General features: G+C 42.6%; 1 protein-coding gene across 4 annotated transcripts in view; it reads left to right on the top strand.

Annotated features, from left to right (window-relative positions):
• The window catches only part of LOC138491614 (nuclear body protein SP140-like), a 3,009,150-nt gene that overhangs the window by 1,860,608 nt on the left and 1,122,644 nt on the right, over positions 1–25,898 (top strand). For all 4 annotated transcript variants that reach the window (XM_069618235.1, XM_069618234.1, XM_069618232.1 and 1 more), the window contains one exon: positions 3,447–3,568. In XM_069618235.1, the coding sequence (XP_069474336.1) occupies positions 3,447–3,568 (122 nt within the window). The remainder of the gene's footprint in view (positions 1–3,446; positions 3,569–25,898) is intronic.

Below are 25,898 nucleotides of genomic sequence, written 5' to 3' on the forward strand. Positions count from 1 at the left end.
GCAGAGTTTCACCTGCAGTAACATTCGTACCGAGATATCACACTAATAACGCTTAAAATGTATGGCCCTTTCGATACCTTCTTTTCCCTTGTGGAAGCTCTCTTTAATGTTCTTGAATGAATGACTAGGAATAGTTTACAATTGAATCCTGCAAAGACTGAGATTCTACTGTTAGGTCTCCGACATATGCTCCAAGATCCCAACGGATTCCCACAACCCCACAGCTCTTTGATTGCCCTACATCATACACATCAAATATCAGAAACCTCAGGATTATTTGGGAATCCGACCTTTCGTTGCAGCCCAGATAAATTAAGTCTCCAAAGCAGCGTTTTATTATCTCCGGCTGCTCAGAAATTGTTACCCGTTCATTCCTAGTTGGCACTCTCATAAACTCCAACACACTTTAAGTTGGTTTGCTCAGTCACCTAAAACGCCAACATATTCAGAATTCTGCCTTGCGCCTTATGTTTCGGCGCCCAAAGACATATGTCATTTCTCCCCATGGACGCAAACTTCATTGGCTTCCTATACATCAAAGGATAAGCTTAAAAATTCTCTGCCAATTTTGTTTTTAAATGCAAACATGACTTGGCACCACTGTATCTTGCCTCCCCCCTTAGCTGGTATCAATCATCTAATGTCTTAGGTCAGCAACTGGCAATCCCCTTGTTATCTCACGTTCATGCGGCCGCTTTAGAGGCCAACAGATGTTTTTCTGGAGATGGACCAAAACTGTAAAATAGTCTGCCCATCGATATATGCTCGGCATGTTCCCTGTAAAATCTTAAAACGTACCTATTCGCGATACAAATACCTCAAACGTATTGCCTTTTACAATTTCTTAAGGGTCTGCAGTGTTCTGAATGCACTACTGACTCATGTTTTCAAGATCTAGGAAGTGACCCTGTGAGCAAATTGTGTGAGCTCCACTTGGGATATTGGTGTACTAATTGCCAGCATAAACAGTACAGTTAAAAGGCAAATGTTCAGAAAAAAAGCAGTCTGTGCACTGGGCAACCATGTGCACTAACCATGAACATGTGTTGTTTTTTATTTTGTATTCACATATTTATATAATTTACAACAGAACCAACAGTAAAACCCCCAAATCCAAAGTCACAGAGATAATTAATATGAATCTAAAAATCTGCCCTAGATATTTTCAAACCATTACGTTTTTCTTCTGACGATTATATATTACTCTTTTCATCCCTGCCATTTTAAACACCTCATTCATCCATGTACTCTCCTTTGGGGATATCCTTGACTTCCAATGTCTCAGAATCAGCTTCTTGTCCATCAAGGAGCCCGTAAACAGCTACTTCTTCTCTGCAACAGTTAAGCCTTCAACAACTTCATCACCACCCAATATCAGTGTTTCAAAATCATAATCAAGGGATAATCCAAGTACTCTGTTGAAAATAGCACAGTTTACCCCTAAAATCTCTCACCATGACACATTCCCACGGCAATTGCTCCAGTGTCCCAGCTTTGTGCATGCACCCCCAGCATTCATCCAAATCGGTCATGCCACATTTATACAGGCGCTCCCATGTCCAATAGACCCTATTCAGGATTTTAACCTCTCCCCCAAGCTGATAGATGAGAGAGCCACATTCTTAGACATTCGCCCAACGTTCCCAACGTTCCTCAGTCATTTCACTAGGCAATCTTGTTGACCACTTCCTTAATAAAGGTGTGTTGCTATTTGCTGAAGAAACAATTAATTTGTAGTGCTTGCTCTCCAGATGGCCTTCCAACTCAGGTACAATCAGAGATTTCACCAATTGCTTTCGGAAATCCTGAAGTGTACATTGAGGAATGTGCCAGGTAGACCTTAATTGATCAAATGAAAGCCATTTCCCTCCTGCCCAAAGCTCACCTAGCCACTGAAAAACCCCAAGGAACCATTCTGGACAAAACAGCGTTTTCTTCCTGTCTCTGATGGCTGGGTTTTACCGGATTGAAGAGTCGAGGCATTTCAATGCAACCCCCCCTCAGCTCCCCCAGCAGTGACTGGAGCTTTTTTCCGGAAGCTCTTAGAAATTTGGTGGTTGCCCCTGTACTTGCTGGCTGCACTGACCTTTTCGTTAAAACTGCCTTTGGTGTCAATGGTCCATTTAAGCTTGCCTCTGCTTTAGCCCAGTCGTGCGGCTCTGAATCCAGTAGCGGAGCCATGATAGGCCTGAAAGTTTGGGACTCCCAGGCCTCCCCTGTCCACAGGTAACTGTAACTTCCAGAGCTTCCTACACAGAGGCCTACCATCCCATAAGAAATTCTGCAGCAAGCCATCAAACTCCAGCCACACTTTCCTACCTACAGGTAAAGGTAGCATGCCAAGCACATCATCATGCTGGGTGTAGAATGTATCTTTAAAGCATTAACCTTACCCCATATTGTGAATGGCCTACACCAGTAAAGAAAATGTAGGTGCCGACCCCTGCAGAAAACATGATTAAATTTGCAGAACCCGACTGTTCCCCTAACCTTGTATGCCATCTTGAACTTTGCGTGCTATGAAGGAATGCGAGACTCATTTTGAGATCATCTAAACAAGTGGGCATGCAAAGTGAAAACAGGAATAAGCAGTTGGTTATGTATTTTGCCAATATGATGGCAGATCAACGGAAGGAAAAATAGATATGATGGATTTTGTTTATTGTATGTTTTAATTATTTAAATAACGTTTTACACAGTGTTATTACGTTATTACATTCAATGTTTCCAGCAGGGTAACAATATGATGGATTCATCCGACATTCCTACTGTCAGTGGAACTACTTAAGCTGTGAAATACATACTTCATTTCTGGACGTTTGTTTCTGTGATGTAACATCACTCTACATAGGTCATAGTTTCGTGGTTGTGAATCTGTTTTCTTAAACAGCCTTTTAACCAGATATTACAGATAGGGACATTCTACCACAGCATTCTTTTTGCTGCTTACCCCGTAGCCCGCTATGCTCTTTACCCCTCTGCTTGCTTGCTGCTCTGACTTCCCTTTTTGGGTGGCAACTTTCTTTTTACTGGGGAGACTTCTGTGTTCGCCCAGTTTTTTTTTTTTTTTACACACAGTACACTAACTGCAAACAGATACAGTAAGATGAACTGGAACCCGGTCAAAATGCCATACTTCAGAGATGTCTCACTTTTTAGATCATAGTTTTATGGTACCTTTTAGGAATACTTCCAAAGTTTTAAAATGTGTTACTTGTTCACCCATCTAGCACTTGCAAACATTGTTATGGGGTGATCTGTTGCAAAGACATTTTTCTTCCCTTGTACCTTTATGGATATGCTTCATCACCTATGTGGAGCAAAAACATCTCTGTTAATTGGTTCAGAAAGTTTCAGGTAATTACTTTTGCATTGAAAAGTAGATATATTGGTAGAAACTGTCATTTAATTGGCTGATGTGAAACATTTTTATTTTGCTGCAACAGAACAATGACGATGAGTGTGCTGTTTGTGAAGATGGTGGTCGACTGATCTGCTGCGACGTGTGTCCAAGAGCTTTCCATGAACATTGCCATATACCTACACCGCCATTGTCTGATTCCCCCAGGTGAGGTCTCCATACTTAGTTCTTTATGCTTTCACTCACAGCCCTGCAGTGTGTGTCTGCAGCCATCTTATACTCTTGGAAATCTTCTCTCTCATCATGTGTTGTTTCTGTCTCTCCCTCCAGTGTTTTCTTCTTATTGCATGCCTCCCGGCTTGGAGTCCCTAAGAGGAGGCCTACCCTCTGCACAGCAAAGCGTACCCATTCACACTGCTGCCACCTGCTCACATTCCTCAGAATACGCAATAACAAAGCCACTTTCACATTCCCTTTGCCTGCACCAGCACATCATGACTGGCAGTCATTCTGTCACAGGCAGTGTCATCCCATTAGCACACATAATCTGGAACATGTTCCTTGACCGCCTCTCGTTGACTCATATCTTCCCTATACAATGAATTGTTGGCTCTCACTCCATTTCTATCTGGTACATCATTCTTTTAACCCCTCAGATAGTGCAAAAATTATACATCACAGATATTTCCTGGAGAGTTTTAAAACAATTATGTAATGTGGTAAATAAACTAGATTAGCTCCTGCAAACGCATGGTGTCAACGTAATTTAACTGTTAATGTGTTCATTAACTGGGTTACTGCCAATTGAATTCAGATAGTTCCCAATGTAACTGAATATATGCTTGTAAATAAGACACCCTGAACCCTAAAATGACTTTATAGGATAGTTTCCAAGCCAAGAGTCCACAACCAGCAACTACAAAAAAAACCACACATACCCCAAAATGTTATGTACAAATCCACAAAAATATGAACCCCAGCAACACAAACACAAAACAATAAAAAATGTTAAATTGCTATGCAGACACTTCAGTCAGATAAAGAAAGACAAACAGAAAAGGACCTTAGTAATTCGGCCAATGCATTGATTTTGTATACACCAAATAACAATGTAGCCTATTTATGATACATTTTCCAATGCTCTCCTTGGAATACACAAGTGTCTATGAATGCATATCTCACATGCATCAGTTTGCTCGCTATTTGTTCCAGACTTAGGGGAGTGAAGGCCTCAGGGCCGACATTCCTTCTATGGGATTGTCCCTAGCTGATGCAGAATCAGGATAATGTTCAGCCGTTAAGCTACAAACACACTCTTCCTAGCTACAACCTACGCTTGGCAGAAGGGTATTTCAGAGAACTCCCCCACCCACTTTCTGGGAAACTTCTCTTTCTACAGCATACACTAATTCACAGAAATAAAGCCAGTGGTAGAGACAGTGGACTAGCAGTAATTCACAGAGAGCATAACCTGCACTGACATAGCTGGTCCCAGTCACGCTTCTTTCAGGCATATTAAAACATATTCTGTCAACATTTCTGTAAGCACCTATATCATACTAAGAAAGCCACAGGTCAATCTGGCCTCGTTAGGATTCAGTCAGCTACTCTCCTTCTGACAGGCAATGCTAGTCATAGCTTTCACCTAGTGTTCTCCTGCGGCCCAGCAATCTTGAATGTGGTGATTCTACAACAATTAAGTCTGGACCATTTAATATTTGGTGTAGCATAAGTAAAAACACCACCTACCATCTTTTAAAGGTATTCAAGATGATCCTGTGCAGTGACAGGTAGTAAGTATCTCATGCCATGTACCAGGAAACCTTCACAATATTGTGGTCCTCTCTCACATTGATTGCAGACAATTAACTGCTGAAGAACCTTTACATGAACAGCACTGAAATGTGCAACATGGCAGCCGAAGCATTGGTACAAGTCTGTCAATAATTGATTCAACCTTGGTCTAGTGACTTTAAAAAGATGCATGTGACATTTTAGATGCTTTTGGAGGAATATTTTGGATTGCAACTGTAAAAAGTGTAGAGTTCATATTTGGGGATGTCAATGGGTGGTTCATAGGTCCAAAATAGTCAATTAAGTGGCGTCAATTTTACCTACATTAGTTCACATCCAGCAAACATTTTGTAATGTTCTGCAAAGTGTCGAAATTGGAAGCTACCAAAGATCCACTGCATGCAACTAGTGAATATTAAGACGATCTTCTATTCTACTTCAAGTCCATAGTAAAGCAAATCTGCACCTCTGTCTGGGGCAACCCCTTTAAAATCCATGTTCAGCCTCACTAGACCGCCAATGACCCATACATCATTGACCTCCCTCTTTACAGAGGAATGCCTCAAATTCTCAAAGCAGTCACTAATCACCCATTTGAGAAATTTTGGAATGTCAACCAAAGAGGTAACATCTTGAGCAGGAACTCATGTCCACCTCCCTGATTGATTGGTTTGGCTTACTGAGTATCAAGATATTCCTGTGCCAAGATTATCACCAGTGCTGATACCAACAAGAGGAATGAAACGCCTGAGAATTCCATTTCAAAGAAGGCCAAGCATTTTCCTTGAGCACCTTTGTAGGTGAACATGCAAGATGAGATCCTAAGTGCCTTTGACGTCTATAGCCTTCAGAAGCATGTAGCTGATGTTGTTGCGGAAGTGAAGATCACCCTTACTGACCTGGCCAGTAAGGGTTTCTCTCTGGAAGGGAATGCTACATAACTAGAGAGGGGATCAGGGCGCCTGAAGGGCAGGATCTCAGGCAGTTTCCAGGCATATCATGGGAAGAAAGAGAAAGTGAACAACCTGCATGCAGAGAACACTGATTTTGATGTAAGGCAAAGGAACAAAGTCCTGGGGGCCCTGAAGGCAGCAGTGTCCCAGGTGCCCTTAATGATTTGTTGTGCAAAGGCCTGTTGGACACCCTGGAGGATACTGTGGCTAATAATGACATTGAAAACATATTCAGGCCTGGCACATCTGATCCAGGAAAATCAAGGCAGCAAATTATCACCTTTGTCAGGGCTTACGCCAAAGAGGATATCCTGTATTAGACCCCCTGCTCTTTTCAAAATATATTAATGATCTGATAATTAAAGTCCCGGAATGCCCAGCAGATGCTCTACAAATAGGAGAGGGCAAGATTGCAACACTTTTTCATGCCAACAAAGCTATTCTTCCTTCAAAAACGCCAAGGGGTCTACAGCACAATTATTATACCTCCTGTGAGGGGTCGGAAATGAAAGCCAGACCCACTCAAGTTCTTGAATAAAGACATTTTTATTAAATACAAATGGGTTCGGAAAACACCCTATTTGGCCCTATTTTAAAGAGGGACTTCCCTACCTAGAAACCAAAAAACTAAGAATCTGTCTGTGTCAGGATGTCAGTAACTGGAAAGCTGTCCTTGTGTCTAAAACGTCCTATCCTGACCCTCACACTATAAAAAAAAAAGGGTGCAAGCGAATGTCTTTAACTTGATGTTAGAAAACGTATTGAAAGCCAAAAGTATAAGATGTTTGCTGTACATTGGAGCTTCATTTTTTATACAGAACGCTTTCCTGCCTCCCACAGCATTGCGAGCTGCATATAGCTCTTGCTGTGCCCCCGTGGCCTCCTGTCGCTTCCTGGAGGAGGCGGAGCCACTCTGCAACACGTGACTGATCACGTGATATCTCTGGACCTTTTAATCAGCCGTGAGTCACCCTCGCGGCGTTAAGCCCGTCAGGGGTAAAGGCCGGTGACTGTTGTGCGACTGTTTGGCGCTGGGGAGCTGTCGCAAGGATTAACAACACGATGACGTCGACGAAGGAAGGCCCACAGGCTCGCCAGAAATCATTGCTCTGCAGAAGAAAAGCTTTGTTAAGTTTCCCAAAGGAGGTAAGACCTATTCCCCCGGTGGAGTCAAAAGCACAAAAAGATCTAATTGAGTTTGCCATTGAGAACGGTTTGGAGGTGGTTACTTGTTTGGGCAAAGGATCGGTGCCGTCACTAGCCGCTCTAGCCCAAACAACGTTGGGTCCACCCAGATTGAGAGATGGTTCTAGGAATACAAGTAATAAAAGGGCAAGCCCTGATATTAGCACTGGGGAATTGGTTCGGGATTTCTCTCCTTCAGTATATGTCGATGCGTGTGAAATTATGCAAGCATCGCAATTCGAATTAACAGACTCTGAATTGATGGGAACTATCCAACCAACTGGCCTAACGCAGGTAATGGAGCAGTTTGAATCCCCGCTGTGTAATACTTACTCCGTGGAAAATTCAGGAAAGGCTGACGCCTTGCTGCTTCCTTCCTCAGCAGTGGGAGGCGTGATTATTCGAGACATTCCTGCCTCCACAAACGACAAACGAAAGGAACCAAATCAGAACACGGACCCTGGCGAGGGGGCGCTTCCTGATTCGCGTCCAGTACCAGTGCCAGTAACAGAGCAAAACTCTATTGATCTCTCTGTTCGTGAAGCTCGACTGACTGCCCGTTTGAAAGCAGACTTCTTAGCCACCTATGAACATCTGAACGCAAGTTTTCTGAAAAATCACTCCACAGAGAAAAACAAGTCTCAAAATCAGAAAAAACGACGCTCTGTGAGCGAAAAAAACATCTTTTCTGAAAGATCCGAAACTTCGTCGTTGTCCAGTTTAAACGATTCCGCCCATCAATCGTCATGTGAGAATTTTGAACTATCTGGTACAGACGAAGTTGAAAAAAGAGCTGTAATGTGTATTCCTCCTGCAGATGACTTGCTTAGAAAGAAAAACGCAGTTCCCAAGATGGCCAAAACTGCCCAGGAGACGACTAAAACTGATCAATCAGCTAAAAGCTCTATGTCTACCGCGGCAGGTATCCAAATACATAACAACGTATTGGCGGCAACATCAATTGCATTACTTCCATTTATGAAGTTGTATGAATCTACACATGATGCTGTAAGCGATCAAATGACCATGCTGGTAGACATAAATGCGAAAATGAGAAGTCTAGAAAGTTTCTCGAAAGCAATTGATGCTAGATTGGATATTGAAGCCGAAAACTCCTCAAAATGGCAATCTAGACTAAGTGACTTAGCCCGCCAGGCAAATAGTGACAATTCCGCATTAATGGACGCTGTAATTGAGTGTACAAAGTGGATGCGTCATAACACACCAACTGTCACGGATCCAGTTTGTGAATATGTTCATGCTCCTAACTGCCATACTAACTTATCTAAGGATCAACCCTTGGAGACCGGCCACGTATTCCAGAAGCACCCGATAACTCTGGGTGGACCAGTATGCAGTACCTCTGCAGGACGTTCAAGTGTTACAAAAGGAGCCCCTCCTGGGCAGGTACAGCACGCAGTGGCGAGCTCCATGAAAAACTGTTTGCTGTAACAAGCACCTCCATTGATTGCTGTAGAAGGCGCTGCCCCGTCTGCCACGCTTGGTGTGGTTATCCAAGCAGAAAAAGTCGCAGAGGTACAAGAACAAATAAACTTAACAGAAAAACTTTCCTTTGGAATTTTCAAAACACCAACAGTGTTGGCTGAAGAGAATGAAAAACAACTCCTGCAACAAAAGTCTTGTGGCACAAAAGGTGCTCCAAACCTTGTAACTCGGAAACAAGTAGCCAAACGTGCCCGAACATCTTGTAAGAAAAAATTCATTCGAAACTTATCAACTCCGCCGTCCATTGCTCCATTCAAGCGGCCGGAGAAAGAACTGGACGGACAATCAAAATCAAAATTGGCTCTGGTGAAAAAGTTACCATCCCAGCCAAATGCCAAAAGAGCTAGAAAAGCTTCTAGCAGTGACAATGATTCAAGTTCTGATGTATCATTGAAGTTATGTGAGTATTCAACATACTCTATAGACGACGATGACATCGAAGACAGTGTTGGCACTGTAGCAGCACCAAAGTCTATCACCGAAAGACCTGGCAAAGAACCCATGAAGAGGCCGACCGAGTCAAACACGAATTCGATCAGCCCTGGCGTGCAAGTAATCCCGAAAGTCGCAAAGCCTCCTTCCACATTGATTACCACCAAAGAGAGTTTAGGGGCAAATGTGACTAGAAGAAGGGCGGATGGTCTCCCATTTCCCCAGTGGAGCAAATTAAATCCGAAACTAACAAGTGCACAAATTGAAAAACTCGACAACAAAGAAAACATGTCCAGTAAACATCGACCTGAAAATACACATAAAGGCATATGGAAAATCCAAATAAAAAATGCCTTGCCAGAACAGAAAGAGGTAAATTTAAATCGAAAGAACATTCTGAAACTGTTACAGTGCATTGCAACGCTGCGTGCAATAAAATCGGAAGATATAGCAGTTGTTGAATACATGTCTGAGGATTTTTCGGACTGGGTAAATTTACATCTACACTCTCGTGCTCTCAAGACGGCCATATTAGATGCAGCGGATGACCTCTTGTTCTTCGGCTTCAAAGTAATAAGTGCTGATGCTAGTGATGAGGTTAGTCCACACTTACCACCAGTGGAACAAACCGAACAAGAAAAAAGAAGGAAAGTTCTGTGGGACCATATGAGCATCAAATACACACCCTGCACAAAAACAGCAAAACAACAGGACTATTAGCAAAGAGCGGACAGCAGAGAAGAAAATAACCAGCTGCTATCCTGGAACACTTGTGGCTTTAAACACTTGTTTGATGGAAAGTGGCAATTCCCGTTGGACTTGTCAATTATATGTTTACAGGAAACATGGCTGCGCGAGTGTCCTGGTTGTGATGGGTACACAGTCCTTCTGAATCCTGCTGGAAAAAACCTATTTGGTCGTCCCTTCGCTGGCCTGGTTACAATGATCAAGAATAATAACGATTGGACGATCATATCCTCTGTAAATCTGAACATGTTTGTACAAGTAACAAAGATTCAGATAAAATGTTTTGCTTCACTCAGGAATCAAGTATTATTGATTGTTAACATTTACTGGAATACTGCAATGATCTTGCAATCAAAATTCATTGGAGCCGTACTGTCGGAGGTTGATAAGTGTCTCCTAGCAGAAGAGGACCCGGAAATTATAATATGTGGTGATTTCAACTATGCCTGGTTAAACATGCCAACATCTAAATGTGATGAAGATGGTATAATGATTAACGGTAAACTGCAGGATCGAGGTATCAGATGGTTAAAAGAAATGGCATTGAGAGAGTGCTCAATGCTGAACGGAGCAACCCGTGGTGATATTCCTCCAGGCTTTACTTGGAAAGGAGGCGTGAGTAAAAAGACCCTTGATTACATTTGGGTGTCCAAAAAATTATTAGCAACAGTCTTTTCTTTTGAAATAAAACAGACTGACAAGAGCGACCATGATGCAATGTTGTTAAGCTGGAAAAAAGCAACAAAATCAGCCTCATTTAAGTATCTTGAGAGCGTCACAATAAACAACGGAACAAACAGATTGCGCATGAGTGCACCTCAGTTGATAATGCTGACAAACAACCTTGAGAAAGCGCCCTCAATAATGTCAAGGATCAATTATCCCTTGCTATTACACTACTTTAAAGGGAGGAACACAATCCACAAAGGGTCTGCACTTGAAGTAAAACATCCTTTCAATACAACCATAAATCAGGAAAAGAAAAAGCTACGAGATGATATAAGGCTCCTGAAAAAAGTCGATCGTGGAAGTGCTCCCGCCAAAATAAAATCAAGATGCCAGAAATATCGTAACTGGATTAAATCCTTTAATTTCTTGCGAAGGCAGTCTCAAGCTGAACAGATGTTAAAATTGATTATTTTGAAGGACAGCAGACACATTTGGGAGATAATCAACACTGGTAGCTTGAATCACACCTATTCAATGGCGAATGGTGTGAATGGGGCCAGCTGGGTCGCTTACTTTTCCGCTGTCTTTGATGACGTAAATTGCACTCTGGTACCCTTGACATTAGCAACCACTGCAAGATGGAATGTAGAAGATTCTGCAGAAGACATCGAATTGGCAATTACGAAGTTAAAGGCTTCTAGGGCTGCAGGCCCTGATGGTATTTCAAATGTGATGCTAAAATCTCAAAAGTCTCTATGGGCCAACATGATGAGATCCTTGTTTGAACGAATTTCACGTGAAAAAATCCTGCCGGCTTTATGGTCAAGGGCAGTAGTGGTTCCAATATTTAAAAGGGGCAATCGAGATGATCCTAACAACTATCGTCCGATTGCTCTCTTGGAAACAATCGGCAAGGTCTTTGGAGCTTTTCTGCAAAAGCGGCTGTCAAATTGGGCAACTGAGATTGCCGTGAGCGACCCCAGGCAAACAGGATTTACCAAAGGAGTTGGAGTTGAATTAAATCTGGTCCTCCTAAACTGTTTAAAACTTGATGCCTTGAAGAGAAAGAAAACGCTGTACCTTGCATTCATAGATCTGAGCCAGGCATTTGACAGCATAAATTGGAATCTCCTATGGAAAAAACGAAATGACTGGAATTGCCCAAATGACTTGCTGGAGCCCTTGATTGCCCTCCACTCCAATACGTCCTTTAGAGTAAGGTTAAATCAGCAAGGTGATTTGTCAGATGAAATAGTCACAAGAAGGGGTGTGAAGCAAGGTTGCCCGCTTGCTGCCCTAGTTTTCAAACTTTTCATTTCAGACTTTTCTCTGGCATTTAAAGACCAAAGGACTTTTCCGCCGTTAGTAAATGGGCAACAAATAAGTTGGGTCATCTATGCTGACGACATCGTTCTCATAGACACCACTCCAGTTGGGCTTCAGAGACTGCTGAATGCGTTTCAAAACTATTGCCTGCAAAACGACTTACAAATCAACTCCAAAAAGTCAAAGATAATAGTGATTGGATGTGGATCCCAAGCACGTTCTCGTAAATTTTGCTGGCAAATAATGGACAAACGACTAGAAACATCGAATAGCATCAGATATCTAGGAGTGCAATTTAATAATTCTATTCGTGAGTGGGACTGGACACAAGACCTGGTGGCCCGTATGCAAATGTTTGCATTGCAAGGTGCCAAACTGCATGCAGCATATGGCAAATTCTCCTTTAAGCCAATCCTAACATTCTACCTGCAAAAGGTGACGCTGGCTATAACATTTGGGAGTGAATCTGGCTGGAACATCCCTCAGGTTTTGTGGAATAAACTAGAGGGAAATTTCTGGCGAAAAGTTCTAAGGCTGCCAAAAAAATTCTGCATTGGCGGCGATACGTTATGAGTTATGCATTGATTCAATCTACGGTACTGTGCTGTGGAAATCCATCTCCACTCTGAGAAAAATGATGCTGGAACAAAATTCAACACCATATGAAATTTTGCATACAGTTTCAGAGCATCCGTCTGTTGGTTTAATAAACAAGTGGAAAGCCAAGTTGGTTTGCATATTACATAATGCCGATGTTTCTCTCGAGACCGTAATCCTGCGACCGCAAGTGGCAAAAAAGAAATTGCGCCAACAAAATTGGATATTAAATGAGGAGGCGCGAAACAAATTGGCATCTTCCTTAGACCTCGGAAGCGCCCTGAATAGACTGGACATTTTGCCAAAGTACCTAGATAGATTTCCATCAAGCTATCACAGGAACATGTTCCTACGATTACGCCTTAATCTCTATAAATCTAAGGAGATCCTTGTACTGAGGCATGAGATATCTGAACAGGACGCTCGATGTCGGTTCTGTAACCAAGCGACATAATCATTACGCCACTTAATCACTGTATGTGAGGCGACTGCTGCTCAGCGCAACCAGCATTTAGCCCACTTTGCCCCCTTATCTGGAAATATGGATGCTTGGTGGTGTTATTTGATTGGTGGCATCAACACTCAGCTAATTTGCGCAACCATAAACTTGGATGCTTTGGACTTTTCCAATTTGGAGGGCCTGGTCTGAGAGACGAGGACTCTTTTAGAATCCTGTGAATGAGGTTGTTTTAGATCCAAGATACTAGGAGATTTGTAACCTGTAACTGAAAGTTGTCTTTCTTTTGTACAAACTAATGTTACATAAAAATAAAAAATAAGAATGACTCCAATGAAAATGAAAGATAAAGACCCTTGAATTCAGAGGGTGATCCCCTTCCCCTGGCTTCTGAAACAGGATGGCAAAAATGACTCCTTAGTTAACAGTTCCTTTGTGTCTTCACTGGACTCACAAAGTTCTTGTTCAAGCAAAAAAAGTTATGTAACCATCTTTTTGTAAAATGTCTTGTAACTTTGCAGATCACCTGGTATACTCCCCTGCCCGGAATCTTTATACAATTTCAAATGCCTGGTGTACTTGTCTGCCCGACTTCTTACACATTTCACAGTTCTTTAATACAACTTCTGCTGCATGGGGTATTCCCCTGCCAGGACTTTTTATTTGTTTTACAGCTCTTTAGCTGTACCACAATAGCATATACTGTGAGGTGCTTGGTATATCTATCTATGGTAATATTTGCTCAAAAACAATTACACAAACTTCTCCCCCACACTGGCATCTCATGCATCTGTACTTTCTTGGGATTTGCCTTTGTACTTTGCCTTGTATGCATTCAAACATTCTTCTTATTGGGTCTTGAGTTTGTACTTTGCCTTGGCTGCATTCAAACATACTTTGCCTTTGTACTTCATCTTGTCTGCATTCAAACATTCTTCTTATTGTGTCTTGATGTTTGTACTTTGCCTTGACTGCATTCAAACAAACTTCGCCTATGTACTTTGCCTTGTCTGCATTCAAACAATCTCTGTGTATTTTCTGCAAAAGCAATCTCGTACCATTCACTCACTTGTTGGTGCGCATGTCGGAATGCCACAGGGGCCTAAGCTGCTTTGGGAAGACTCCGTTTTTCCTTTCAGCATCTCTGATACTGCTCATGCCTCTGCAGTGTGGTTCCTTCACCCGATTTCCAGTTTGGAGTGTGCAGACGTTCTTCCAGCATCCTGCGTGGCTCTGTGGTCACAAGCCAGTTTCCTTTTCGGCCCGGGTTGAAGAACGTAGTCTCGTCAAGCGGCCCAACCTCCAGGAGCTCCTGCGCGGCTCCCAGCATCTCCACAGCCCTTCCTGCTCACACGCAGCTTTTCTCCTCCTGTCCCGACAGCCTTATCCGTTTTGCCAGCCCTGTCAATGTGCCTCGCACTCGTGAGCCTCAGCATGGATGGCAGCGCCTCCACCTGCACTGCCCCGGCCTCTGTAATAGCCTGCACAGGAATCTCTTTCCCTGGCTTCCCTTTGAATAAGGACGACTGCAGTCACCTGTAGCACCCTGCTAAGACCCAGGGGTTCCCCTTCTTTCTGGAGGGGCCAGAATGATCCTCTTGACTCCTCATCTCCCCCTTTTTTTAAATGTATTTATTTGCATTTAGTTTATTACAAACTTTTATCAATTTTTTTTTTAAGAGCCGACGACGATGTCCTCGGTATTACAATTAAAATATCAAGTTCGTATTTTCTGCTGGCTTGTCGTTATCTTCATTTCCCTCTTAGTTTCTTTGATCTGATTTTAGTTTTTCCATTGCGGCTGTGAGAAAATTGACAGTTGCATAATTCCCTCTTTGGTCTTCTGCTCCATATATCATTTCCCACCATTTCGCAGCATCCAAACCTGCTTTCTTATAGAGTTCTTTGAAGAGGTGGATCGTTCTTAGATAGATCTCTTAACTTTGGGCAGAATAGACATAGGTGCTCTATTGTTTCTTTCTGAATACGACACAATCAGCATTTGTCTGACTCTTCTTTGTTATATCTCTTGAGTGTGGTTTTGGTATGTATTAAGTTCAGTCTCATTCTCATCAGTATATTTCGCAAATCACTATTCTAAAATTTCTTTAGGTAACTTTTTGTTACATTTAGGTGACCACAGTTACTCTTTGAAAGTGTATGAGTTCTAGATGCTGCTCTCTTTTCTTCTGTGATTCTCCAATCGTCGGCCCAAATTATTCTCTTTGCTAACGTGGTATTTTTGCAAAGGGTTTCCTTTGATATTACCAGGTTTCCAGGATAGGTTTCCCATTCATTTTTCCATTGCTTAAGAACCCATTCATCTTCACCACTCTCTCTGCTCTTTAGCACTTCGATTGTGGAGGGAATTTCTTTAAGATTATTTTTCTGAACGGGGAGATTTTCTTCCATTGAATCTTAGATTGTATGGTGTTTAGGCCCAACTCGTGCCGGATTATGGCTATAGGTACTGATTTTCGTAGATGTAATACTCTCTTCCAAAGGTACCCTTCAAGGTGATCCCAGGTTTCATCCTTTATTCCCATGCAAGCTTCTACACCAAAAGTCAGAACAGGGGTTACTTTGCATTTATAATAATTCAATAGTATTCCACCAGAAAGTTCCACAAACGATCAAGCCTCAGATCCTGCAACAGGATTGAAAGAGCAAAGATACGCATGGACTAAACCACATCTGTTGACAGGCTTACTAAAGACGCCGCCTGCAAGGTCTACGGAAGCCGAGGATAACCAACACGGCCCGGCCTTACCTAAACAAAGAATTTCTATGACCCAAAAGCCAGTCGATCTAGACCACAATGTCTCAATGGAACTCTTAAACCAGGACCCCTTGATTGCACAAAAAAGGTCTGACAACACTCTTTATACGCCAAAAAACTGTCGCCTCAGCGACATCGCAGCAGGAATGCAGAAAGCCACCACAAACGACAAACCAGACATGATCACAATCATGTCAGCAATGTCAGTTGTATTAGCTCCCTTCTGCAAACTATACGAGGCGATAAAAGAAGATATCCGAGACAATACAGCAATCTTGACAAACATGATTACAAAAATTTCCCACGTGGAGGGCTATCTAACGACAATTGAAGACCAGAAAAACGGTCTAAATCAACTCAGGAATACAAGAATTGAAGAATTGGAAAAAAAGATCGCCAAATTGGAACGGCTCTCTAACGCCCAACTCATGGCTCGGGAAGGGGGCACAAAGGACACAGTTGCTCCATGACCAACCGGCAAACAAAAGCTCTACATCTTACCCAAATCCAAGGTCGGAGCTATTCCAATCCAACGCGCTTCTCAACACAAGCGTGGAATCTGTAAGACCAGGAGGCGAAACAGCCCACCCTATATCCACACCCAAAGCACAGACAGTACCTCAGATCGAGACCCAGACAGAAGAAATAATCATCATAAATTCTCCACGAACCACAGAAGATTTCATGCTGGACAAAGTCCTAATGAACTTATCCCAACACATGAACACCTCAATTAGTACAGACGAAGATTCTGCCTCACTGAGAACAAGCAAAACGTCACCAAAGAGGGGTGACCCTGCCAAAAAACTACAAGAAACCAACCACCGTGAAAGAAACAGCAAAAAACGTAACCAACAGCTACATACAAAGACGCCAAGGGAGACAAGGCACGACCCACAGATGGCACAAGATAAACCAAAGACGAAATGGAGAAGCAGGACCTACTCCCAGTATCAACACACAAAGAGTGCGACACGCCTCTTTAAATTGGAGCAAAAAGACGAGGGAAAAAACTACCTGATCCTCAACCGCTCGACGGTAATTCATCTCATGAGAAAAACAAAATTCCTAAAGAGTATCAGAATGGAAGACCTAAATCGAGTTGAACCCTACCACAGCGGAAAGTTAGCCAAAGCGTATCTACACGTCAAATCCGAATCAGTCAGAAATATCGACTCCCTTGCTTTCAAGGAAATCGAGCAGATGGGCTTCAAACTAACTGAACTTATTGCACCAGATAAAAAAGAGGAGAGAGAAACACCTGCCTTGAGACCAGAAGACAAAATAAGATTCACAACCGCGCCAAATGAAAGGCAGAACTACTCTGACAAGACGAGCCACAAAGACAAACACAGGACAGAGTCTAACAAAACAAAAAAACAGGAACAACAGGAATACAAACAGAGTCTTACCCGGTAACGAAGAAAAACGAACGATAAAAAGGAAATCAGCAAAACCAGGGGACGAGGGCCAGTCAGGAATCACATGGTCCGGTCTATTCAATCTAGAACAACTAGATGCAAAGAAGGACCAATCCCCACTCAATCGCCCAAAGATACTTCAGATAACGAATAGATCCAAAGCGCTAAGACACTTAACAATGGAGATATCAAACTAGTAGAACCCTACCATAGCAACGAAAGACCTAAAGCGTACATCTACATTGAAGCAGACAGCAGGAAAAAAGTAAATCAAAACGCCTGTCAAGAACTAAAAGAGCTGGGCTTCCAGCTAACAGAATTAAAGAATCAGGAAAGAAAAAACGATGGAAATCAGCTGGTCCCTACAAAAGGTCAGAAACCCCACTCTAATCATCTTGACCAAACCCAAGAACACAGCCTGAGAAAGAACCAGCTCTATTCTTGCTCTCACGAGGATTCCTCGGTAAACCCAGACGGGAACAAACGCACAGAACCACACTCAGTATCGCGCAAACCACAAGGGCCCTGGAACTGGTTGCGATCAACGTTGAACGTAAACAATAACAAATAGCAACGACCAGGGCCAGCCCTCTTAAACACCCACGTTATAAACGGTAAAGAGGAACGGCCCAGAAACGAGGTCTTCTGCTTGGGATCATGGAACACCCGAGGTAATGCACATCTTACCCAGCTGAGCGACGTAAAACTAGGCAGCTTTGACATACTGTGCCTACAAGAGACATGGTTAACGGCTAAACCAACACTCGACGGCTTCACTGTACAAATCTCTCAAGCGGTAAAAGGCCTTCTGGGAAGACCATCAGCCGGCCTATTGACGGCTTTTAAAATAGGTCTGGGTATGGAAGAACCGAGGAAATGGAAGGAAGTTTACGAAATGTTGGTGTCCTTGACTACTTGGTCCCGACAGGAAAACAAACATGGCGAAGGGAGCTCTAAAAAGTTAGCTATTATCAACTGTTACTGGAACCCCCAGCGCATCTCAACGGAGATGTTTTGCTCAAATATGGGCAACACGATCGACCATCTCTACGAGGCTTTCAAGGATATCGACATCATAATCTGTGGCGACCTTAACGCCAGCTGCAGCGACATCAACAAGCCAAACTTCCTAACATCAGACCTCACCACGAAACGAGGGAAAGCATGGCAAGAGCTCATAGCTGAAAGAGACATTCAAAACATCGCCACCCTGTTCCCAAATCAAATCAATATTCCAACTTGGGAGTGCGGAGAGTCGAATGATGCAATAGACCACATCTGTATCTCGTCAGGTCTGATCGATTCCATAACGAGGTTCAGAGTCGAAAGAACCAGCAACAGTGACCATAACCTGATCACATGCTCTTGGAAGGGATCGAGAACAGCAAAATTGATATACCCCTTAGAAACAGAAGCCAGTAGTCAGAGCTCCTGACTAAGGCTAACGGAAAACGACATTTGGAAATTTAGGCTTGCATGGGACAACAAAGTTTGGTCCAACAAGCAGAAAAACTTAAAAGAAAGACCGGACTACACCCCGTTCCTAATGCTCTACAAGAAACCCTGGCGAAAAACCCCAAAATCAACCCACTCCACGCCTTTAACGAAAAATTGGTTAAACAAAGAAAACTGAGCCGCTGCCTGAAAAGAAGAGCAAAAAAATCGAACACCCCGTCGGACTGGGAGCTCTGGCACTTGGAGAGGAAAAGGTACTCCAACTGGCAAAAACAACACAAGGCACTCCAATACCAACGCCGGGGTGATGACGAAAAGTCTGGCGTCCAAAAAATCTAGCGAATTTTGGTCACTGCTAAACAAGTCTGCCCTTCCTTAGCCCACGCCGTTGTGTAACGTGATTGCGGAGTTGAAATGGATAACCCACATAACGTCGGAATTCGAAGAGGCCAAAAATCCACCACCACTCAAACCAGCAAATACGAACTTACGGTGGGTAAATTTAACAAACCGAGAAGACATAGAATCAAAAATCATGAAGCTAAAGTCTTCGAGAGCTCCTGGCCCCAACAGTCTAACAAAGGCAATACTAAAACAATTTCCCACCCAGTGGTCGGAGGTGATAAGTAAAATCTTTGAAGAATGTGAAAACACAAAGGAAATCCCTGAATCGTGGCTGAAAGCCGTAATCGTCCCAGTATACAAAAAGGGCTGTCGCGAAGACCCGGCGAACTACAGGCCTATCTCCTTACTGGACGTCATTGGCAAACTTTACGCGTCCCTGCTCTTGGATCACTTCCGAGTTTGGGAAAAAAGCGCCCTATTCAGAGATAACCTCCAAACGGGTTTTCAAAAAAAAGGATCCACCACGGTAAACATCATGATCATCAACATCTTAGCGGCCAAGGTAAAGGAAGGGGCTCCAAAGATCCACTTAGCCTTCATCGACCTATCTAAGGCTTTTGACAAAATCGATTGCAACTCATAGTGGGCTAAACTACAGGCTTGGAATTGCCCCCAACCAGTTCTGGATCCGATCAAAGCACTTCACACAGATAACACTGTAAGAGTTAAACTCAGCCAAGAAGGAACCTTGTCTGAAGAGATCAAGATTGCACATGGGGTCAAACAAGGCTGCCCCCTAGCACCAACCCTTTTCACCTCGTTCCTAAGTGACTTCCAACACTCTGAAACCGAAATCAGGTGCTTTCCGCCAAAACTAGGAAAAACAACCATACCTAGACTGTTATACGCTGACGATATTATCTTAATCGACCTGACTACAATTGGCCTCCAGCGTAAACTAAATAACCTGGCTAAATATATCACCCAAAACTACCTTGTCATCAACAAAAACAAAACCAAAGTCTTGACGATAGAGAAAGCGCCGAACAAAAAATCGAAGCAACCAATCTGGTTCCTGGAAAATGAAAAAATCGAATCAGTTAAATCGATCAGATACCTGGGAGTTGACTTGGACAGCACAAACACATCCCTGGCAATGCAACGGACCCTATGGGACAAAGCTAAAAGGTTAACAGCGCAAATGCGCCTGGTCGATAAAAAGTTCGGCAAATTCTCCTTGACACTCGCGATAAACTTCTACAAGGGCAAAGTCACCCCTGCATTGATCTATGGAATGGAAGTCTCGCTCTCAATTGCAACTAATATTTGGACTAAACTAGAAGGCCTAATCTGGAAATCAGTTTTGGGAGTGCCTAAATCAACCTCGATGGTGGCAATTAGAAGAGAGCTGGGCCTAGTATCTCTCGAATCTATGGTAGATCAAGCAGCCATGAATTTTTTAAGAAAATCCATCTTGGACGAGCCCCTGCCAACTTTTTCCATTATCAAAGACGAGATGGACAACGCCAAATGTGCAGCCCTGCAAAAATGGAAAGAAAAAAGGAGAGAGAAACTGCAGGAAATAGCGTGCTCAGCTGAAAGAAAATCCCGATAAGAATCAAGAAAATAATAGCAATGACGGATTGGATACGAACACTCGATCTTGCAACAAATAACAAACTCCTTACCCACCTCCCCCCGACCTTTAATAAAGTAAAATCTCCAATCAAGTACTGCAAAAAATTTCCCGACAAAAGAAAAAGAAACTTGCTCTTGAAAGCAAGACTAAATTTGTTACCGACTCAAGAAATACTCACGATCAGATCCGCCTCAAACAAGATGAAATGCCGATTATGCAAAAAGCCGGCAACGAAAGAAACTCTAAAGCACTTAATACTTAATTGCGAAAACAACAAACATAACAGAACAAATTACCTCCTACCCTTGATGGAGAAGCCGTGGATGTTCGAAGAAAACGAGCTGTGGAACAGATTGATATTAGGGGAATCCACTAGGTGGTCGGTGGCTTTGGTGAACATAATTGAGGCAACTTTCAAACAGTTGGGAAATAGCACTCCCTCTCCCACAGAAGATCCCAATAGGGCTCAGCCAACGGTGACAGTTGCATAGTCGTGACGGCTTCTCCCCACTTACAATTACATTTGCAGAGTCTTGATGGCTTCTCCCCACTTACAATTACATTTTCAGGAAACTCTAAAACTCTAAAGCTCTTCTTACCTGGGAAGGAAGACTACATAGTTAAAACAAATCTTTGGACCATTTAACGAAGGATGGAAGCATTCGATACATTTTTCAGGGTTCCCTGAACAAAATAAATCGAAATAAATAAATAAATTATTCAGTATAGAAGTTAGTGAGAATTTTTTGAATCTTCTATCCAATGCGTTGCCTTGTGCTGTTAATAGATGTTTTTTTTCTAAATTCTCTATCCACGATCTTTCTCCTTTATGTACATTTACTATAACGCCCAGATACTTTAGTTCTTTACTGGGTGGAGTCTTTCTTTGTCAAGCGTCCATGATTCCTTTAATTTTTTTGGTTCTTTTCTCTCCAAACACCATGATCTGGGATTTGGTTGCATTCATTCTTAGATGGTTATTCTCTAAATACTTCTGTAGAATTATCAGCTTTCTTTGTAGACCTGCCTTGGCTATCTCTAATAGGACCAAGTCGTCCGCGTATAGTAACCATCCCACTTCTATACCATTGATTTTTGGTGGGAATGTAGATTTGTCTGGCAATACCTCTTGTATATCTTCGATAAAGAGGTTGAACAGGGTAGCTGCCCAAGGGCAGCCCTGTTTCAAGCCTGAAAAAGTTTAAATCTTTTTTAACAAGGTTCCTTCATAGTCCAATTTGACCTGCATACTTGTGTCTGAGTATAGTTGTTTTATGATTTCTACTAGATCACGTGGGCATCCTTTGTTGTTGAGTTTTCCCATAATAATGAGCGGTCTATACTATCAAAGGCTTGCCTTAGATCGATACTTGTCATGTACATTTTTTCTTTTTTATATTCAGCTAATCTTTTCAAAAGATTCAAAATCAGTAGGTTTAGATTACACCCAACCTCTTTTACGAACCCAGTTTGTCTTTTATTGAGTGTGTTTGTATCCTTTATCCAGTCTTTTAACTGGCTTAAAGTAATTACAGCAAAGATTTTCCCTACTACATCTAACAAGGTTATAGGCCTGTAATTTGTGGGTAATAGTCTTTCTTCTTGTTTGAAAATAGGGTTATTATGGCTAGGTTCCAGGTTTCTGAGATCTTTTTTTTTCTCGCAGATTCTGTTAAATAATATTTCCCAGAATCCAGAATTCTGCCCATTGTTCGGGAGCCTCCTTCAGCATCGCGGTTGAGACCCCGTCTTGGCCGGGCGCTCTTGACCGGCTAGCATTTTTCATCAATCTCAAGATCTCTTCTTTTCCACAGTTTAATTTCAAAATTAATGTTTTAAGGATGTCAGTTTCCAGCAATGTAGTTGTTGTGTTTGGGTTTGCAAACAGTTGACTGAAGTGTACTGTCCAAACATCTTCCATTATTGGGTTTAGCAGATGTGATGCTACTGACTCCCCTTTTTCTTTCAATAGTTGCCAGAAGTTCCTCGGGTTCGAACTTGCAAGTGCTCTTAGCATACTTTCTGAGTCTTTCTGTAGTATAGTTATTCTCTCAGTTTTTATCCAATTTCTATACTTCTGTTTGCATTTTCTTATAAGTTCTTTCTTGTCTGGATTTTTGACTTATTTAGTTGTCTAAGCTCTTTTCTAAAGAGCTTTCTCTGAGTTATTACTTCTTTATTATACACATGAAGATGCTTGAATTTGGGATGGAGATTTCCTTTTCTTATCTCTTTGAATGCCATTAACGTTTGTCCATATTCCACTGAGTGGTTCCTGTTTTATAGATTTAAAAGTTCTTAAAAGTTAATTTCGGTATCTCATGGGGTTTGATTCGCAAACGGTTCAATACTCTTTCAGGCTCAATTTTGTGATTCCATTTTTGCAGAGGTCTGATGGATGGTCCTTTTTTTTAAATTTAACTTTATTAAGTTTTGTTCATTGCCAGTCACACTATTTAAAAACAATACAATCTTGAGGTTACAGAACAGTGTCAGAACGTTCCAATACTATTTTTTCATACTTTTTGTACGTACATTAGTCTTTGAGCTGCAACGTTTCAACGTGACTTTCCCTTCTCCATCCCCCCACCCCCTGTGGATCGAGCAGACATCTTGGGGAATATATCTTTACGTGTCTTTACCTGGTCACCATTTATTAGTGAGGGAATTACTCAATGGATGATTCTTTTTCTGTTTTCTTTCGCTCACAACCCCTTTGATCACTTCCTTTGCATTTCAACCCATTGCATCAGTCATCTTGACATTTTAAATTCCCTGACAAGTATTTATTCACAAAGTCCATCCATAGAGCCTCATATTGTGAAGATCTCCCGTGGAGTGATGCTGCTATATTCTCCATTATGCATATGTTTGATGCTACGTTGATCCATTCAATCTTACTCAGGACCAACCTGGACTTCCAATTAGTTACAAGTATGGCGCGAGCCGCTAGGAGAAGCTGGGGGGCCAAACCTTTAATCCTACTCCATTCGTCCTCACTTTTCTCTAGGTCAAATAGTATAAGATGGGGGTTAGGAGTTCTTTGGATATCATCTATCTCTTTGATCCAACCCAAGGTCTCGTCCCAAAATACTCTTATTCGGGGGAAGCCCCACCACATGTGCCAATAGTCAGCGACCAGCTCCCCACATTCTCTCCAGCATTTTGGGTTGGTCGTTTGGAACATTTTAGAGAGCCTGAGGGGGTTGTATTGCCATCTATGTAGCAGTTTAATAGCATGGAATTTATATTGACTTGATCTAGATGTTTTCAATGCCGCCCTGCACATCCTTCCCCACATGTCTGGGCTGATATGGTCACCTAGGTCTCTCTCCCATCTACATCTCAGTGGATCTGTTGTCCCATCCCCAGCTTCAACCAGCTTCTTGTACAACACAGATATCAGGCCCTTCATCTCTGTCCTAGAGTCTAATAGCTTCTCAAAGGGAGTAAGGTCTCGCATAAGCTTGTCTTTCCATGCTGGTTTCGTTAGAATGCCCTTAATTTGTAAGTATTTGAAAGGTGGACAGTGTGCCAATCCCCTGGGCTTCAGTCAATTCTGGGAGTGTGACAAAAGAGTCTTTCTTCTGTAGCTGTCCCACCCTCTCTAGGCCAGCTTTGTACCATGTTTGGAATCTTTCTACATTGGGGATATGATCATTTATTCCCAGGGACCACAAGTGACTTAGTGGGGAGGGCCATTTAGAGATCTTTTGCATCCTTGGACCTTTCCTCCAGATTCCCCATATGGTGCTCAGGATTGGGTGACCTTTGAGTCTATTATCAAGATTTTTTCTAGGGGCCCAAAGCCACTCCGAGACCGTGGCCGGTGATAAGTAGTGATTGTCCATGTGTATCCATTGTGGGTCTTTGTAATTGCGTAAGTGGGGAATTAGAATGCGTAATTGGGCTGCTTCATAATCTTTTCTCAGACCAGGGAGTCCCACCCCCCTTTGTCTTTGGGAAGTGTTAGGGTGTTGTATGCGATCCTTGCCTTCTTTCCCTCCCAGAGGAATTTCACCATGGCTTTCTTTGTCCTTGATGAAGAATTTATTGGGTATCTCTATAGGTAGCATCTGGAATGGGTACAAGAACCGGGGGAGGCAAACCATTTTGATAGCGTTAAGGCGCCATAGCCAGGAGATGGTCAGCTTGCCCCATTTACTTAGATCAGCATGGAATTGTTAGAGGAGAAGGGGGAAGTTGGCTTCGTATAAATCGGCCAGTTCTTTTGTTATCTGTATTCCTAAATATTTTAGCTTAGAATGTTCGATCTTGAGTCCAAGTGGGGAATACCTGGTTTCATTTGTCTCTGTCGATCCCTGTAGTGGGAACAGAATGGATTTAGTTTTATTCACCTTAAACCCGGAAAGATGACCATATTCTTCTAGTAGGTGTAGAGCCCGGGAAATGGACATCATAGGGCTGGTCATATGCAGCAGTATATCATCAGCATAGAGGGCCACTTTATATTCTATAGGTCCCAGTCGAATACCCTCCACTTGGGGGTCAGTCCTCATTGTTTGGGCCAGAGGTTCAAGGGAGAGTGCAAAAAGGATTGCGGAGAGGGGGCATCCCTGTCGGGTGCTACGTCCTAGCTCGAACCATCTAGAGTATTCCCCGTTCACAAATATCGATGCTTTGGGGGCTGTGTACACCGCCTGTATTCCCCTTCTAAATCTTCGGCCGATCCCCACCTTCCTCAGGACTGCTTTCAGGGAACCCCAATCCACCCTATCAAAGGCCTTCTCTGCGTCAATTGAAAGGAGGACGGGTTCGTTGGGTATGCTTTGGGATGTATGAATAAGATGGAGGGTTTTGCGCATTGTATCCGCTCCTTGTCTTCCCAGTATGAATCCGACCTGGTCAGGGTGTATGATTTCAGGCATTAGTGTCTCTAGTCTAGCAGCAAGAACCCTCATGTACATTTTCGCGTCTATGTTGAGTAGGGAGATACGATCCACATTTTTTGGGGTCTTTTCCATCTTTAGAGATAACCGTAATCAGGGCACAAATGAAGGAGTCTGGGGGGTTCCCCTGTGTCAAGTATTTTGTTAAAGAGGTCTGTCAAGAATGGTGTTAGTTGTGTACTAAATGATTTATAAAATCCGGCCATGTAGCCATCTTCGCCTGGAGATTTGCCTAATTTTAGCCTTTTTATCGCATCTTGTACTTCCTGCTCAGATATGGGGGATTCTAGCAGGTCAGAGTCAGGGTCTGGTATCTTGGGCA

The sequence above is a fragment of the Ambystoma mexicanum genome, chromosome 10, assembly GCF_040938575.1.
Source record: "Ambystoma mexicanum isolate Mex_15411 chromosome 10, UKY_AmexF1_1, whole genome shotgun sequence".
NCBI lineage: Eukaryota > Metazoa > Chordata > Amphibia > Caudata > Ambystomatidae > Ambystoma > Ambystoma mexicanum.